Source organism: Schistocerca gregaria, chromosome 10 (assembly GCF_023897955.1).
Source record: "Schistocerca gregaria isolate iqSchGreg1 chromosome 10, iqSchGreg1.2, whole genome shotgun sequence".
NCBI lineage: Eukaryota > Metazoa > Arthropoda > Insecta > Orthoptera > Acrididae > Schistocerca > Schistocerca gregaria.
Window position 1 is genome coordinate 199,073,081 of NC_064929.1, and position 20,324 is coordinate 199,093,404.

Here is a 20,324-nt window from a genome sequence, read left to right on the forward strand (position 1 = left end):
TAGAAATGCAATTAGTGATAACCTTAATATCAGAACTGGAGACCATTTAGTAAACGAAGTGAAGGAATGAAATTGCGTTGGAAGTAAAATAATGCATGGCAGACAGCACAGGGAGGATATAAGAAGCAGACTAGTACGGCCAAAGAGGACATCCCTTGCTAAGAGAAGCTACTAATGTCAAATATAGGCCGTAATTCTAGGAAGAAATATCTGGGAATGTACCATCTGGAGCACAGTAATGTACAGAAGAGAATAATTAATTGTGTGAAAACCAGAAGAGGAGAGTTTTGGAGCATTTGAGATACAATTTTGCAGAAGTATGTTGAAAATTAAGTAGACTGGATAGGAAAGAACTGAGGATCTTCAGAGAATGAGTGAGGAAAGAAACATGTGGAAAACACTAATGAGAAGAAGGGACAGGATGATAGGATATGGCATAGGGAATAACTTGCATGGTACTAGATGGAACTGTAAAAGGTAAAAACTGTAGGAGAAGATAGAGATTGGAATATATCCAGTAAATAATTGAGGAAGTGCTACTCTGAGATGAAGACTTGGCACATGAGAGAGATTTGTGGCAGGCTGCATTAGACTGGTCAGAAACATGCTGTAAGAGCACACTGTGTTCTCGTCATTTGTCTTTCAAACACAGAACATATTTTCTTTAACACTGACTGTAGCTAGTCACACAGACCACCACCCATTTGACTACTCAGCCCGCTGACTGACAGTGAAACACACTTTCAGTTATTAAATACTAGTTACTTTGAGGAAATGAACAGTTTTATCTTGGTGAATATTCTGTGGACCATGCAGCTTGTGTCAGTGGTAAGAGCAGCACTCAATGGCGCATTAAATTTGTGTAAATGCAGTATATTCATCTGACCTGAAGTCATTACCTTCCTTCCACTCCACTTCACTGACCCTCACTGTATCTAGACAACTCCTTTTCATTTCCCTTTTCAGATTTTCTAGCTTCCCTACCACATTGACCCTTCTGATAGTCAACACTCCAACTCATAGAATCTTACCCTTTCATTAGGAATTCAGTCTTTTTCTCATGGTTACCGGTCTGCTGATACTCCCCTCCCTACTGACAGAGGAACATCATTTTGAGAATGTCAGTAGCTTTTGGGACAGCATCTATAGAGACATTATATGTCGTCCTGGTCATGTACCCAATAGACATTGCGGTACATTTCAGAGCTGCAGCACACTGGATGAAAAAGGGACGACAGGACAAACTATAGGAAATTACAGGCCAAAAAAATCTGAGAAGAAACAACTTAATGAGTAGTGAAATGACACCTGGCAAACCAAAGGACACAGAGTACACGCATTCTTTTCAAACATCCGAGAACTAATGAGCATGAAATATATAGGTCTGACATATGATATGGTCCACTTTCTTACAGAGCATGGACAGCACCCACAACATTACCATCATGTTGGACTTAGTGACACAGACATATGCACATGCGGAGAAATCAGCCCAGCAGTGGCTGGGATTGAACCCGAGCTGTAGGACGTTTTGATTAATAGTCAAAGACATTACCCCTAGCCTGTGGTGTCTTATTTATAAGTATAAATAACCATGCATACAATAAAACAATGCAGTTTTGAAAATTGTTTTAAAAACCACTTCGTCCAAATGTCTTTATTATGATGCTAGCCACTTTTTGTATTAAAATATTGAGTGTTTTCTGTGTTCATAGTGAATTCATTTAATTTCTTCTTTGGTGCAGCTGTTGATGACTGGTTGGATTTTTTTCATTTTAAAATCATCTTGGTGAAAGAAGTTAACAGAGTCAGATTAGGAGTTTTGGGGGAAGGGAGCACGCGATGTTTACCTCCTTTTTCATTTACGTGAAAAGGATTAAAGTATCATATTTTGTAACATGGCAGTCACTGGCTGACTGGTGCTGGATCAACATCTCAGAATTAGAATCATTGACTGTGGAGTTTGGAAATAAAGGTTCAGATTAGACGTACACCCACACTGTTTTCTAAGGAGGGTGGATGAATATTTTTTTAGGATGATTTGCCATTTAAGTCTCTGTGTCAGTTTTCCATATTGCACATCTACATACATACATCTCCCTAGAGTCACTATGCAGTGCATGGCAAAGGTCACTTCGTACCGTTGGAGGCATTTCTTTTTTTTGTTGCAGTTGCAAATGAAATGAAGGGGAAATGATTGATTGTATGCTTCTGTACGAGCCATAATCTCAGTTATTTTATCCTTGCAGTCCTTAAGTGAGATGAATGTTGCAGGCATTAGATTCATTCTGAAATCAATTGCCAGTGCTGGTTATCTAAATTTTCTCATCTTCTGTCCTCCAAGGATCCCAATCTAAGATCACTCACAGAGCATTTCTGTAACCTTGCATGTTGAGCAAACATTCTGGTAACAAATCTAGGATCACATCTCCGGGTTGCTTTGATGTCTTCCTTTAATCCAACCTGTCTGGAATTGCGAGCGCTCTAATGGTACACAATAGTGGGGTCACACAAGAGTTGTATATGTGGTCTCCTCTGCAGATGTGCTAGATTTGTAATAATGGTCAGCTATTCACTTTTCCTATGACTGACATTATTTGCTCATTCTGTATCACGCCATTTTTCATTGCAGAACCTAGATATTCTGTCTGTGCGTGACAATTTCTTCTAAGAAGCCACACGCAAAAATGCAATTTTTAGGGGGGTGGGGGGTGTCATATCCCAGGGTCTGTTGGTCACAGAGATAAGGCGTCAAATGCTTTGCACAGCCATTTCCATACATATAGGAAGAACGGGCATACTGTAGCTATACTATAGTGCAGGGTCTAAGTTTAAATATCACACACTTCTCCAGGCAAACTGAGCAAATTGGTTGGTTCTTTTGCATTGGGTGTGGTCTTTGGTGGGCCTTAGGTGGCTTATAAAAGCACCATTTCTTAATGGCGGCTCCTGAGGTAACCCAAAAATTGGTATTTAGCCATTTCTTTTGCTTGTGGCTTTGTGGAACATATTGGTAGAAAGTGCAGCATTCAAAGATCCTGAAAAAGGATTCTGGAAGATCTACACTTATCTGCTTTACACAGTAGTATTATTGCTCCCTTCTGCTGAAAATTCAAATTATGTTTCACAATCATCTGCAAAGATGTGCAGTGGGTTTTTAATATTCTAGAGTGACAACTGAGAGAACAGTATGGACTATGTTCCAGAGCTATAATAACTCACTGTATATTTTTCGTCATACAGACTTTTTTCATGTTCCTAATGATTCACAAAGTTTAGAGAACCTGTCTCATGTTGTTGTTTTATCCACCTGGGTATTGTGTTTCTGTCTGGTACACAGAATTGGTGGTTCCTTTTGAGGTACTCTGTGCTCTGGACAGCTGCAATGGTGTGCACACGATAGAAATCCTCTGCTACCTGAATGTGCACCTGTGTTGGCCAAGTTCCACACTGAACTGAATTTCATACTATGACCGAGCGAAGTGGTGTAGTGGTTAGCACACTGGACTCACATTTGGGAGGACTACAATTGAAACCAACATCCGGCCATCCAGGTTTAGGTCTACCATGATTTCCCGAAAACGCTCCAGGCAAACACCAGGATGGTTCCTTTGAATGTACATAGCAGTTTCCTTCCCCATCTTTGTCACAATCCGAGCTTGTGTTCCGTCTCTAATGACCTCGATGTTGATGGACCGTTAAACCCAATATTCCTTCCTTTTGGCATACTATATGGATCTGGTTGGATGTGCAGATGGCATGAACACATCTGCATCTTAGCAGGGTGGTCAGTTGACAATGTACTATTTTCCATGTGCCACCTCATAGGTATGGTTTTGATTCCTCTTTCAGAAGATGAAACAAACAAAATTTTTGAACATGTGATGTGTGAACAGGTATTACGTTGAGACAGATCCTTCAACTAATGGTTTCAGTCTAAATTAGAGCACTCCAGGCACATTGCAGAAATGGGGGTGGTCCGTACTCAGCTGCAGTGTGTGATAGTCAGGGCAAATAAATTTTACATAGCTTAGTGGAAGTTGCTGAAGATGACACACCCACCTGCACAGCTCATGCGGTGTTGTTGATCTCACTCACTTGTGGATAGACTGCGAAGTTGTAGTGTGAAAAGGCTCAATGAGCTTCCCTTACTGACAACTATGCCTCGCACCGTGTTGTGACGTAGCTAATCACAACCTTTGTAAGTCCTGTGGAAGCGACCTTGCAGCTGTCGGGTCATATTCGGTGAGTGCTCGCTCGTATTGATGTGACTGTGACTGAGCTGCATGGATACTGAATAATGGAGTATGACTGCCACTCACTTGGCTTTGCCATGCATTGCCCCAGTCTACAATGACCATCCTGAAGTACTGTAGTGTATCATTGTCACAGAATGCCACACAGTCAAGATTTTCTACTTTCATCAGTTATTTTACTGAGAAACTCTTCAGTGAACTTAATAATTTTTGTATATTAATTGTATCTGCTATTAAATGTTTTCTCATACATACACTCAGGTACTTGAAGATCATCCTGTAGACTGAAACCGGTCATGAAGAAAGTTGTTAATTCATCAGCTGAAGGCATCATTCACCGCAGAATTCGATTTTTTGGTAGAATAGTGGGGAAATGCAATCAGTATACGAAAGATATGGCTTATTAATCACTCTCGTGACCCACCCTTGAATACTGCTCAAGTAAATGAGACTTTTAGCAAATACAACTAATGGGGGAGATTGAATATATACAGAGAATGGCGGCACTGGTGGTCGCAGGTTTCTTTGCCTCGTGGGAGAGTACCACAGAGATGCTGAAGGAACTGAACTGGTAGGCTCTTGAAGATACATGTAAACTATCCTAAGAAAACCTACTTACAAAGTTTCAAGAACTAGCTTTAAATGATGACTCTGTGGATATACTAAAATTCCTTACGTATCACATCCATAGGTATCATGAGGACAATATAAGATTAATTACAGTCCACATAAAGGCATGTCAAAAATCTTTTTTCTCATGCTCCATATGTGAAAAACCCTAGTAACTGGTACAATAGGATGCACCCTCTGCCGTGCACTTCAGAGTTGTTTGCCAAGTGGAGATGTAGATGTCATTCCTTTAATATATCACAGCTGTGGAGCATACACTGACAAGGATTGCTGTGTAATATGGAACTCAGAATTGAACTTTATGCTACAGTCTACACGAAAAATAGATTTTACATTATAAATGGTAGAGTAAAATGGATTGCTAACTTTTGTCACCTGGGAGTGACATATTAATGTAACTGCATTATTGTGAGCAGTTATATTGGAATATTTTCCATTATAATATTTCCTAACACAGGAGCTTTACTACTCATCAGCAAAATGATTCATTCTGGGAGTTTTTCCAGTGCTGTGCCACTTATCAGCTGGTTATTTCTTGGAAAGCTTTTTAAAAATAAACTTTCTGGGTTATGTGCATGATAATGATGTGAATCTTTCTATTAGAAAAATGCTTTTCTCATTGGATATCAGTATTGAATTTATACCTTTTTTTAATGTCCTCATCGAGCAGATCATAATTGTGACTTTTTTGTGTTTTCAGATTGATTTTGGAACTGATGGTGGCATTGATTTTGGAGACCTGGAAAATGGTAATGCTGATGCAATTGACTTTGGTGAAGCAGCTGTAGATGAAACTGGAGGAATTGACTGGGGAAACATTGACACAGCTGAAACAGTTGACAGTTCTGAGGTGAGAGAAGAGATTGACAGCAATTTTTCTTTTTCTATAGGGTTCTGTGCCTCAATTTGTAAAAACGGAACCCTTGTAGAATCGTTTTGTTGTCTATCTGTTTGTCTGCTTGTTGGTCTGTCCGACTGTTGACGACTGTTTCTCTCAGGAACAGGTAGATATATCGAGCTTCAATTTATGTCACATATTAAAGTCTATGGTCCCTTGGTGGCGTAAAAAAACTTAATCTTCTAAGTCGATGCAATGAAAAGATCGGGCCGTTTATGTCATATATGTGGAAACTCGAAAACTTGCTTGTCTAAACCTCAACACCTAGAATCGTGTAATTCGGCGAGAAGCAATATTTCACAATATGTGTAAAAGAAGATATATGAAAATTGTTAATTTGTACTTATGTCACTTTGCAAAAAAAGTTTTTGTCATCTTTTTTTATCCGTCTCTCTGATAGTCTATCTGTGTTTAGACCCTCTTCCTCTGTAACAGGTTTCTGTGTGTTAAGACCTCTCTTTCTATGTAACAGCGTGGCGTATCAAGTTCAGGTTCATGTCAAATACTAAAGTCTATGGTCCCTCGGCAGCATAAAAATTTAAGCTTCTAAGTCAATACAGTCAAAAGTTTCAGGCATTTGTGTGACATTTTTTTAAACTCGCCACCTCACTCATCAAAACATATGGGGTACTTACCATTGACCTTTAATCATGAAATTCAGCAAGAAGCAAGGTTTCACAGTACAATCAAAGTAAAAACTCTGAAACTTGGTAATTGTAATTATATCACATAAAAACTATCTGTTTGCCGCTTGAACATTGCATTCGTCATCTGTCAAACGTGTAAAATATGAACATTACCACATGCGTATGTAGAATGTAAATTGTTGTCATGTTTTATTAAGCAAATAGAAAATGTTTTATTATATCTTCTTTCTCTACATATATAAACACGGGTAAAGATCTTGATGCAGTCTTGGAATTACCGGTATCAATATCTTACCAGAACCGATATTGATAACAGGTAAAAATCATTGTGATTCTCAATTCCCAGGATAGATGAACTATCTACATACATAATTAAGTTTGCACAGAGCCCTCAGTGCGGGAGCTCTCCTTGCACTTTTTAAAATGCCTTCCTGAAGTATACTGATGTGTAGAGTATCCTAAATTATATTTCCTTAACAACTGTACAGAAATGTTTGGAAAAATTAAGATACTGTCAATAATAATAAGGAAAAAAAGTCTCACAATTGAGAAACTGGCATTACTAATGAAGAACAATTAATATAGAATAGTAACGAGGAGTATTGTTTTACATAATATCAAGGACAATCAAACAGTTTAAAATCAGAGACGGTAAAATAGGCTATATTAAACTGAGTGAAAGTCCAAATCCTCAATAGCTGTTTACTGTGCTTTCAATTTTTGACGACCGCTTTTATACCCTGGAGGTGTATCTTCACATCATATAAAACTAAAACCTCATGTGCCACGACTCCCACGGTGCAAGTGCGCATAAAAACATGTCACTCCTCAGTAAGACTTTGGATGAAATGACAGATAGGCATCCAATCCAAACTGTACACGATCAGTAATATATCTCCAAAGCACCGTCAAAAGAAGAGCCCGAACAGCACAATAGTCCATGTGTGATAGGATGAAACTGTCGTCTAAATCCACGGGGGAAACAAAGAACCATATGACACACAATTCTGGGAAGTCATCAGAATACTAAAATGTATTTGCAGGCATCAAATAGAATTGCGTGTTACACCGCTAGCCACACACTGAATGCGTGGTTTGGATTGGATGCCCATTGCCATTTCATCCGAGGTTTTACCAAGGAGTGACATGTTTTTATGCACACTTGCAGTTTGGAAGTCGTGGCAAGTGAAGTATTAGTTTTATATGACCTGGAGCTATACCTCCACAGTATGAAACATGTTGTCATACAGTGAAAACACAATAACCAGCTATTGTGTATTTGGACTTTCACTCAGTTTAGTACAGTCTATTTTACCATCATCTCTGATTTTGAATTGTTTAATTGTCATTCACATTATGTACAAATTTTTTAACTGTGGTTGCCTGACCTGTAAGGTTATTTGGTGTTTTCTTTTAGTGTGAGCACTGTAGCTGTTTTTTATGGGCTGCATTTAATAATACTGGGAAGGGAGCCGTGTAGGTTGTGGCCCACTCCTCACCTCTGCATTACTACTGCAGATTACATCCATTTCAGCCAGCTTTTGGACTGCCTGTAACGTGTTTACTTCCCACACTTCCTTCCATTACAAAATAGATGATCCTTGATGTCTCTCAATGTGCCTGTCAACTTATTGATTCATCTTGTCAGATTGTGCCATAGGACTCTTTTCTCCCTCATTCGATTTGATACTTCTTAACCTTTTCATTCTTCTCCCAAGGTTTGTTTTCTCTTCTAGTGTGAACTCGCTCCCATTTGTGTCTCACTCCCAAAGAAGGTACACTCTTGACAAATACTTTCAGAAAAGACTTCCTAACACTTAAATTTATATTCAGAGTTGACATATTCTTCTCTTTCAGAAATTATTCTATTTCTGTTCCCAGTCTACATTTTATATTCCCCTAACTTCTACAGATGTCAAAATGTTTGCTATTTTTAGTGTCTCATTTCCTGACTGAATTACCCAGCTTCATCTAACTTAATTTGACTATAATGCATTACTCTTATTTTACTTTTAATGTCATTCATCATACACCCTCTAAAATTCTATACATGAATGAGTATCTGTTATATGATGATGAATATCTGTTAAATGATGACACTAGGAACACAAAAATTAAACAAGTAAGGAACATTTGGGAAGCAGAATATTTTTTTTTTCTGTGTAGAGGAAACAAACTGAACAAACAGCTGCAATTTTATGAATTTTATTAGAAGACCCATTTTATTTCACAACATTGGCTACAACGTGAAGCAAAATTCTTTTTGGTTTTTTGCATTTTGTATCCGTTATGTTTATATGTATACCATATTTGCCTGAATATTCATTCATTCAAAAAATACAGTGTTCCCTTACATTCCCAAATTAAACTACTGATGCTGAGGACAATGTTTTTATGTTGTGTCAGAGATAAATGTGGGATTCATTCCACATTCACAGATGAAGCTTTGGCAGTTGAGCTTACGTGCACATTTAATTTGAAGCATTCGGAAAGGTTAGAGGGGAAACGGTGACCGATACTTCATCGAGCTCTGGGACATATGTGAGGACAGGAGCTATAAGCGGGCAGCAAATCTTGTTATGCTGGCAACTGTGGAAATATACACTGAAGTGACAAAAGTCAAGGGATACCTCTGAATATCGTGTCAGACCTCCTTTCGAACGGTATAATGCAACAACTTGATGTAGCGTGGATTCACCAAGTTGTTGGAAGACCCCTGCAGAAATATTGATCCATGGTGCCTCTATAGCCATCCACAATTGTGAAACTGTTTTCAGAGCAGGATTTTGTTCACAATCTGACCTTCCGATTATGTCCCATAAACGTTCGATCGGATTCAATCGGGTGACCTGGGTGGCGAAATCATTCACTTGAACTGTCCATAATGTTCTGCAAACCAATCTTGAACAATTGTGGCCCCATAACATGGCATGGCACATTGTCATTGATAAAAATTCAATTGTTGTTTGGGAACTAGAAGTCCATGAGCAGCTGCAAATAGTCTCCAACTATCTGAAATTAACCATTTCGAGTCAATGACTGATTCAGTTGGACTAGAGAACCCACTCCATCCCATGTAAATGGAGCCCACATAATTATGGAGCCACCCCAGCTTGCACAGTGCCTTATGGACAACTTGGGTCAAGGCTTTGTAGGGTGTACACTGCACTTGAACCATATCGTGAGCTCTTACCGACTGTAATCGATACTCATCTGACCAGGCCATGTTTTTCCAGTTGTCTAGGATTCAACCAATAATTAGAAAAAGTACTTGAGCTGGTCATCTGTTGCCGTAGCCCAGTAATGCCAAATTTCGGCGAACACAGCTGTTCTGAGTTGTTAAATTAAGGCACTAAACCACTGCATTGATCAAGGTGAGAATTAATGCCTGAAATTTGATATTCTCGACACACTCCTGACATTGTGGATCTTGGAATAATGAATTCCCTAATGATTTTGAAATGGAATGTCCCTCATTATGCCTAGCTCAACTACCATTCGGCATTCAAAGTCTGTTAATTCCAATCATGCGGCCACAATCATGTCAGAATGCTTTTCACATGAATCACCTGAATACAAATGACAGCTGTGCCAATGCACTTCCCTTTTATACTTTGAGTACACTCTACTACTTCCATACGTATATAGCTTATTGCTATATCATGAATTTTGTGACTTCAGTCTGTATTGTGTACTTTTTTTATTAACATCTACCATGTTTAAACTGCAGTTTGCCTGAATTCACTGTTGGTTGGAACTGAATTGACTTTAAAATTGGACAAATACTGGAAAGAAGTATGACTTCCTGCAGGAGATAAATTAATGCTAACAAAAATGTGGTTGCACAGGCCATTGAAATGCAGCAAAACAAATGAAATATGAGCTTCAGCAATGATGCTGAAGCAGCGCTGCTGCTCTATGGCATTGTCAATTTTCGAGGTTGGTTACAGTGGTAAAATTTCTACCGATTCAGCTGTGGGGAGCTGAGAGAAAAATGTATTGTGTCATTCAATTTACTCATATAGTCAGTGCTGTAAGAACTGTACATTGCAGAAGTCTACAATGAATGCAAATTACACCTGTGGGACTGTAGCGAAACATGGATCTAAAACTTCATGGTTCACAATTGGTTCATGCAGACAGTATAACACAAATTTTAAGTTAATGGTGATTTGTGAAGCAGAGGCCATAGACAAATGTGCTGCAGGAAGAAAATTTGGTGTCACAGAGCTACGTGTTCACAGGTGGCATCCTTTAAAGAAAAAAAGAATAAATAAATAAAAATAACACGAATTCTACATGGAAAAATTTCTGGTGATCAAAGCAGATCAGATTTCATGAATTGGAGCTGCCGGTTGTTCAGTATGTTGTGAAATTTCCTATTTAACAAAGCTTATAATTTTGTTGGGTGTACTCATCCATATATCTGCTGCTGCTTCTGACTCATGTTGACTACTGCAACATTGGTTTTAAGCCATGGTTAATAAATACTAACATTAAGTTTCAGAACTTTTATTCTAAGATATTTCATAATTGTACTGATATGCTTACAACACTTACATCGTCCTTACATCATTGCATGCTTCTTACACGGAATCTAATAAAATACTGCTCTCCAGTGCCGACATGGCTGTCCCTTATATATGAATCCGAACAATCCTCAGTATTGTTATAAAGGGTTTTTTAATAAAATTACAATTAAAATTGTTGTTATAAAATTAATTACGCACTTCAACAGTTGCACTGGCACTTATAGAACGAATACATCTATTGAACTGTAACCATTTAATATTTATAAATGTGAAAATACTCAAATATGAAATATTAACAATACTTTTACTATTTTTATGAAATACAAAAGATACATGGATTGGAAAATGTTCCTGCCATTATATATGTTTCCAAGTCACTTATTGAGTGTGGCAATATAGATCTTTTATTTACTATTGACAAAATACCTAAAGAACTACCTATGCCACTTATAACTTTTTCACTAATTACATTTTAATTTTCTAATCAATTCTGATTCTCTCAGTTGGTTTTTTGTTTAAATGCAACAGACTTTAATTTAGTTATTGTTTTAACACAAATCCATCTCAGCTTCAAAGAAATGACTTTGATCAATGTACTCAATCACTTTTTCCAGATTTCACCTAATTACATTAATCCTAAATGTTCCTGCCAATTACAGGACTTATATTCTTTAAATGGGTTTCAATGGATTGTTACGTCTCAGTGTGTGACAGAAATGCTTTGAAGACTGCCCGATTACTTGAGAAATTATCTGAATTAGGGCACTAGAGATAAAGGAGGAATTTTCTAACTGCACGCTACGCAGAATTCAAATTGAATACGGGCTAGTGTGGGAGAATGATGAAGACGGTGTGCCTTATGTTACATCACAGAACAAGACTAGCTCAGCAATTTCTTGTGATATTTGATGCAAAACTACTTGTGTATCAACATTGCATTACCAAACTAAAGAAATTTCATAATTATTTGCTAAGCCGTATGGACACACCAATCAGATACCTGACATTCCATAATGCCAGTGATGATAATGATGACGATGATTATGATGTCTAAACTAGTGATACCACAAAGTAACTTGCTTAGATAGGGAACAAAAAAGAAAGTGAAAACAGAGGTTAATGTAAACCTTTTCTTTGTAATCAAAATTATTCACTGGCTGCAAATTCCTTGACATCAGCTATATTGCATAAAGATGTGCCAGTCATTAGGGACATACGAAAATTTGTGCTGGACTAGGACTCAAACCCAGATTCCCTATTTGTTACGAGCAATCGCCTGAACCACTTTGGCTATCTGTGCACACTCCCCAGACTGACCCAAACTTCAGTACATCACAGTTTCTTCACCCTTACATCATTGCCCATTTATTTATTTTATTTCTCCTTGTATTATCGATATGTAGACAATCAGTAAACTGCAGTAGCCCATAATGAACAGTATTGTAAGATGCTTAAAATTTTTATTAGGAAGGCAAAGAGTATGTGGTATGCAAGTAGAACAGCTAATTCACAGAATAAAATTAAAACCATATGTCAGTTGTGAAGGAATTGTCTGGTCAGCAGCACAAGATCAACGATATAAAGTGAGATTAAAACTGTGTGCTGGCCTGAGACTTGAACTCAGGACATTTGCCTTTCGCGAGCAAGTGCTCTACCAACTGAGCCACCCAAGCACAACACTCTTGGGAAATGCCTCTCTGAGATTGATGTCTGAAATACTCCTCTGTGATACAGACAAGGGGGAGATTGAGTCAATAATTAAATTACTGAAGACTAAGGACTATTGTGGTTATGATGGAGTCCCTAGCAGAATATTAAAGTACCATGCTGCACATGTTGCCCTCTCCTGTAGGAATGGTCAGTTTCCTGGACGATTAAAGTACTCAGTAGTAAAGCCGATTTATAAAAAGGGCGAAAGGGATAATGTAGACAGTTTTAGAGCTATTTCTATGCCATCAGTGTTTCCTAAAGTTATTGAAAAGACTGTGTATGTAACGATAATTGATCATTTTATATCACACGATTTGCTGTCAAATGTACAGTTCTGCTTTAGAAGTCGAGATCAGTGTTGGGGCCACTCCTGTTCCTTATTTATATAAATGATATGCCCTCTAGTATTACGGGTAACTCTAAAATATTTCTGTTTGCTGACGATACTAGCTTCATAGTAAAGGATGTTGCGTGCAGCATTGGCTCGGTTTCAAATAGTGCAGTTCGTGACCTAAGTTCATGGCTTGTAGATAATAAACTAACACTAAATCACAGTAAGACTCAGTTTTTACAGTTTCTAACACACAATTCAACTAAACCTGACATTTAAATTTCACAGAATGGGCATTTGATTAGTGAATCTGAACAGTTCAAATTTCTAGGTGTTCAGATAAATAGTAAACTGTCATGGAGAGCCCACGTTCAGGATCTTGTTCAAAGACTTAATGCTGTCATTTTTATTATTTGAACAGTATCTGAAGTGAGTGAGCGTTTGACACAAAAATTAGTCTACTTTGCTTATTTTCGTTTGCTTATGTCATATGGTATTATATTCTGGAGTAACTCATCCCATTCTAAAAAGATATTTTTGGCTCAGAAAGGGTGGTTTGGGCAGTACGTGGAGTAAGTCCATGCACCTCTTGTTGACCCCTGTTAAGGAGTCTGGGTATTTTGACATTGGCCTGTCAGTGTATATATATTCCTTACTGTCATTTCTTATTAAGAATATTAGCTTATTCACAAGAATAAGCAGCTTTCACTCAGTTAATACTCAGCAGAAATCAAACCTGCATCTGGATCAGACTTCCTTAAATCTTGTGCAGAAAGGTGTGCAATATAGTGCTGCATCCAGTTTCAACAAGATACCACTCGAATTCAAAAATCAAAGCAGTAATCCGCACACTTTCAAATCAAAGCTGAAGAGTTTTCTAATGGGTCACTCCTTCTATTCTGTCGAGGAGTTCCTTGAAAAAGTTAACTGATTCTTGTGTTGTTGATTCCATTTACTTAAACTTATGGATTGACTTTTTTAGGCTTGTAAACATTTTATTTTTATCTGTTATTACTTTTATGATGTAATTTCATGTACTGACAAGTTCCATGACCTTGGAGATTTGCTCCTCAGTTTGGTCCTATGGAACTTGACGTACCCTCTGCCATGTGCTATAGGTGGCTTGTACGTAGATATAGATGAGCTAAACTGCGAAAAAGATTTTGATTAAATTTGGCATGGTGACAACTTCAATACTGAGGAATAACATAGACTACTTTAGAAAGTGTGTAGTGTAAAATACTTATTGATTTGAAGAATATAATGTGAAATGTGGAGATATATTTACCCTTTGAAACTTTGCATATAGAATGTGGGAGACTTTTACTGATGCTGTATTTGATTATGATTTGCAAACACAGCCGTGGGTAACCTGCAAACATCTGAGGGCAGCGTATGTTATATTATGAAATCTGTGCTGCACTGAAATGCAAATAATTTATTTGCTTTCTTGGTCAGTTTGATGCTGTTAAATAATTTTAGAAATGCCATATTTTATTTTAATGCCATCACCATTACTCATCATAACAAAATTATTGATAAGTGTCAACAGCGTGTGGTCCAATTGACAAGTCACCCCCAAAATGCATACATGACGCAGAACCCCCGCTATATTATACGCAGTCACATTTCGTGCTGGCAAGTTACTTGCAGCAGGGAGGAATCCCTCCTCCATTCCACAGCTTTTTTACACCAACAAGTGTTTCACGATCTGCCAGTATACCCACTTTACAGGAGTTGGGCATTGGCAAACCAGAGCAGAGTTTAACAAAATGTTCATCAGAAAAGCCTACCGTCAAATGTCTGGTCCACTTGGTTGGGTGTTATCCATGGGAAGGTATAATGTATAGATGCACGCACCCCTCAGCATGCACTGCTTGCCTTTATTATACTTAGTCAGGTAGTTTCATGTTCCACAGATCATTTTGTACAATAAATCATAATGATATGGAACATGTCATTTTACATTCACATCAAAAATTAATACTTCTGTGGAGTAGGAGGAGTTGTCAGGGAGAAAATTTCTCAGTTTATTTTCAAATTTTATGTTGCTGCCTGTCAATCATTTTATATCACTGGGCAAGTGAACAAAAATTTTAGTTGCAGTATTGTGCACCCCGTTTTGTACTAAAGAGAACCTTAACATGGAATAATGAATATCGGTTTCCCTTCTGGTGTTGTAATTATGTACATCATTGTTCCTTTTGCACTGTAGAGTAATCTTTACGACAAACTTCATGAGGGGATAAATATATTGTGAAGCAGGAGTCATAATGCCCAACTCCTTAAACAGATGTCTATAAGGCGAATGTGAGTGAGCCCTCCATATTATTCTTACAGCACTTTTTTGAGCAATGAAGACTTTCTTTCTTAAAGATGAATTACCTCAAAACATTATTGAATGAAAATCTGCAAAATATGTCTTCTTACGGATCTGAAACACATAATTCCAAGTGCAAATGTGCCTGAATAAAGTTCTTTTAGGAGTTCCAAAATGTGTTTTTCCACTTTTCATCAATAAGTAAACCTGAGAATTTTAAAGTTCCCACCCTATTCATTATTTCCTCACCCTGTGTTACATTTATCATTGGTGTAGTACTCCTAGATGTACAGATCTGAATGTGTTGTCTCATTTTAAAATTGAGGGTGAGGCCATTTGCAGAAAATCAGTCCGTGATATTTTTAAGAATGTTGTTCACCATTTCTTCTGTCTCTGTACGTATGCTCGGATTGATTATGGTACTAGTGTCATCAGCGGAAAGAACTAATTCTGCTTGTTGTATATTAGATCATTTGCATATAACAGGACCAATAGTGGACCTAAGATTGAGCCTAGGGGAACCTCATATGTGATTTTTCATCAGCCGGAATTACGTACCCAGACTATATTCGTTGAATTACTAAGTAAAAATTTTTGCATTCTTTTGGATAGATATGACATTATCCATTGGGTGGGTGTACCATCAGTCCCATAACACTACAATTTATGTAGGAGAATATTGTGATTCACATAGGCCTGGACAGACAGACATGTGAGGGCACCTGATATTGTAGCATGTACAATAACTTACTTATTCACAACAACTCATAAAAAAGTAACTGATATGTGAGTGCAGCCATGGGTAACAGATAGTAGAGAATAAATAGTTGTCAACTTGGAAGACTTTGGGAATCTGGTATTAGACTTCATTCTGAGCCCCAGATGCGGATACGTAATGTGTAATTGTACTGTGTACTTGTGGTTGTAAATTGCACAGTTCATCTTCATGTCACCCTCGTTATTAACACAAATTCCATTAGGGAGTAAATATGCACATCAGTGTAAGAATCTTGAAGTCCATGGAGGGGCTTATCTACTTTACACACAATTTTTACTGAATGTTTTGTTTTTACCTTTGCTGTAGTACCCCAGAAGATTATACCATAGGACAGCATTCCATGATAGTGTTCAAGTTATGCTAGCAATACTGTCTAGTAGTAAACACAGCAAGAGTGATTTCTTGAGTCCAAAGTATGTAGAACTGATCTTTTTGGCTAACTTAGTCCATTTGCTAGTGGAACTTCAGTGTATTATTCATCTGGATGGCTAAAAACTTAATGCATATGTCATTTCATCCAGTGTGTGTCCATTGATCTCTGCACATGGTGCTTCTAAGTCATTTGTATGCCATTGCACACATTGTAAGATTAAATGTAAGCCATATACTTATTTCACGCTTGTGCCTGTTACAGACATGTTTGAGTCCTCTATCAGTTTACAGGCATCATCCACAAATTTAACCTTTTGCAAATGTAACATTTTTTGAAGAGTCCTCCAGTGTCTAGTAAATGAGCTAAGGTCAAGAGTAGAAGTGGGACAAGTACATATACTTACAGAATTAATATTTCCTTGCTTCTTATTTAGGTGTATTCCTGTGATATCACTTGTTAATGTGATTTTCTGTTTTCTTTGGTTGAGATACAACTTCATCCTTGAAGGAGCGAAGTCCTATACAGTGACAGCACCATAGGTTTAAGTTGTAGTAAGAATTATCATTGCACATCTTACTTATGAATGAAAATTAACTACTTTCACTTTACAACCCAATAACTGCAAATTGTAGATGCTGGAGATTCGTCTAACTGTAAGTAAAGTAAATCAATTGTTTCAGGAAATTGATTTCAACATTTCACTAGAAGAATCTGGGATAGTCGTGGAGGCAACTGGTCTGGAAGGTGGAGTGGCCCGGGGCAATGAAGCACTGACCGTCCTCGACAATCCTCGGCTGAGGAATCAGTTCATCGATGAAGTCATGGAGGTGAGTCGCTAATGACATTAATTCATTTGAAGATGGGTGGGCACTGGTCTTGTTAACACTTCAGTTGATCTCACATGTATTGCTATTACCTGCGTACTGGCTAAAATACATGTACAAGGGTATACTGAAGAATAATCCCTCTGAATTTTTTATGTGAAAACTATTAAAACTTTTATATTAAAAACAAAGATTCTAAGACTTACCAAGCGGGAAAGCGCCGGCAGACAGGCACAATGAACAAAACACACAAACACACACACAGAATTACTAGCTTTCGCAACCGATGGTTGCTTCTTCAGGAAGGAGAGGGAAAGACGAAAGGATGTGGGTTTTAAGGGAGAGGGTAAGGAGTCATTCCAACCCCGGGAGCGGAAAGACTTCCCTTAGGGGGAAAAAAAGGACAGGTGTACACTCGCGCGCGCGCGCGCGCGCGCGCACACACACACACACACACACACACACACACACACACACACACACACACACACACACACACACAGACAGAAGCAGACATATTTGCCTAAATATGTCTGCTTCTGTCTGTGTATGTGCGGATGGATATGTGTGCGTGTGTGTGTGTGCGCGCGAGTGTACACCTGTCCTTTTTTTCCCCCTAAGGGAAGTCTTTCCGCTCCCGGGATTGGAATGACTCCTTACCCTCTCCCTTAAAACCCACATCCTTTCGTCTTTCCCTCTCCTTCCTGAAGAAGCAACCATCGGTTGCGAAAGCTAGTAATTCTGTGTGTGTGTTTGTCTGTTTTGTTCATTGTGCCTGTCTGCCAGCGCTTTCCCGCTTGGTAAGTCTTAGAATCTTTGTTTTTAATATATTTCTCCCATGTGGAAGTTTCTTTCTATTTTATTTACATTACTATTAAAACTTTTTAAATAAAAAATCTACATCTTTGTTCTTCAGGTCTTAATATTTATTTTGCAATATTCGACTGCTTCTCATCGTGCCTTGAAATGAGGAATGTCCTACTCATAATCCTTCCCACCCCTCCCACAATGATATCCTGCCACCCACGGAACCCACACAATGTCCTTGTCTATCCCTGCTCCCAACCCCTTGCCTCATGGTTCACATCCCTGCAACAGACCTAGATACAAGACCTGCCCCATACATTCTCTCCCCACCACCTGCTCCAGTCTGGTCTCAAGCATCACCTATCCTATCAGAGGCAGGGCTATGTCTGATCTACAAGCTAAGCTGTAAACACTGTGGCCAAGAAACAGCTGCTGAGCAAGCTGCCCAACACAGCATTCCTCATTTCAGTGACTGCTTCGTAGCCTGTGCCATCTGGATCCTTCCTACCAACACCTGCTTTTCCAGATTGTGCAGGTGGGAACTCTCCCTGCAATATATCTTACATTCCCATAACCCTCCTGGCCTTAGCCTTTATTAGTCACTATCCATCACCCACCTATCTCCTTCATGACCACTGAATTCTGTCCTAAAGCATTTTGCTGTGATAAATTAATTAGTTTTTAATCATAGGTCATGGTTACTTTATTTATTTACTTTCTTTTTGTCTGTGGACACTCTGAGTTCTGTAAATGTGCCAAAAGTATATATGAATTTTTGCAGATTTTCATTACCATATTGTTTAGTGGCTCATGATCATAAAAAGGTGCTAATTTAAGGAGATGGGACCTGGATAAACTGAAAGAACCAGATGTTGTAGAGAGTTTCAGGGAGAGCATAAGGGACCAATTGACAGGAATGGAGGAAAGAAATACAGTAGAAGAAGAATGGGTAGCTCTGAGGGATGAAGTAGTGAAGGCAGCAGAAATAGTGAAGGCAGCAGAAGATAAAGTAGGTAAAAAGACGAGGGCTAATAGAAATCCGTGGGTAACAGACGAAATATTGAATTTAATTGATGAAAGGAGAAAATATAAAAATGCAGTAAATGAAGCAGGCAAAAAGTAATACAAACATCTCAAAAATGAGATCGACAGGAAGTGCAAAATGGCTAAGCAGGGATGGCTAGAGGACAAATGTAAGGATGTAGAGGCTTATCTCACTAGGGGTAAGATAGATACTGCCTACAGGAAAATTAAAGAGACCTTTGGAGAAAAGAGAGCCACTTGTATGAATATCAAGAGCTCAGATGGAAACCCAGTTCTAAGCAAAGAAGGGAAGGCGGAAAGGTGGAAGGAGTATATAGAAGGTTTATACAAGGGCGATGTACTGGAAATGGAAGAGGATGCAGATGAAGATGAAGATGAAATGGGAGATATGATACTGCGGGAAGAGTTTGACAGAGCACTGAAAGATCTGAGTCGAAACAAGGCGCCGGGAGTAGACAACATTCCATTAGAACTACTGACAGCCTTGGGAGAGCCAGTCATGACAAAACTCTACCATCTGGTGAGCAAGATGTATGAGACAGGCGAAATACCCTCAGACTTCAAGAAGAATAAAATAATTCCAATCCCAAAGAAAGCAGATGTTGACAGATGTGAAAATTGCCGAACTATCAGTTTAATAAGTCACAACTGCAAAATACTAACGCGAATTCTTTACAGACGAATGGAAAAACTGGTAGAAGCAGACCTTGGGGAAGATCAGTTTGGATTTTGCAGGAATGTTGGAACACGTGAGGCAATACTAACCTTACGATTTATCTTAGAAGAAAGATTAAGAAAAGGCAAACCTACGTTTCTAGCATTTGTAGACTTGGAGAAAGCTTTTGACAATGTTGACTGAAATACTCTCTTTTAAATTCTAAAGGTGGCAGGGGTAAAATACAGGGAGCGTAAGGCTATTTACAATTTGTACAGAACCCAAATGGCAGTTATAAGAGTCGAGGGGCATGAAAGGGAAGCAGTGGTTGCGAAGGGAGTGAGACAGGGTTGTAGCCTCTCCCCGATGTTATTCAATCTGTATATTGAGCAGGCAGTAAAGGAAACAAAAGAAAAATTTGAAGTAGGTATTAAAATTCATGGAGAAGAAATAAAAACTTCGAGGTTCGCCGATGACATTGTAATTCTGTCAGAGACAGCAAAGGACTTCGAAGAGCAG

General features: G+C 38.4%; 1 protein-coding gene across 1 annotated transcript in view; it reads left to right on the forward strand.

The window, feature by feature from the left end:
- LOC126293327 (CDK5 regulatory subunit-associated protein 3) overlaps nucleotides 1-20,324 on the forward strand; it is a 69,061-nt gene that overhangs the window by 25,466 nt on the left and 23,271 nt on the right. The window contains exons 6-7 of the mRNA XM_049986513.1: nucleotides 5,587-5,736; nucleotides 17,156-17,302. Coding sequence (XP_049842470.1) covers nucleotides 5,587-5,736; nucleotides 17,156-17,302 — 297 coding nt within the window. The remainder of the gene's footprint in view (nucleotides 1-5,586; nucleotides 5,737-17,155; nucleotides 17,303-20,324) is intronic.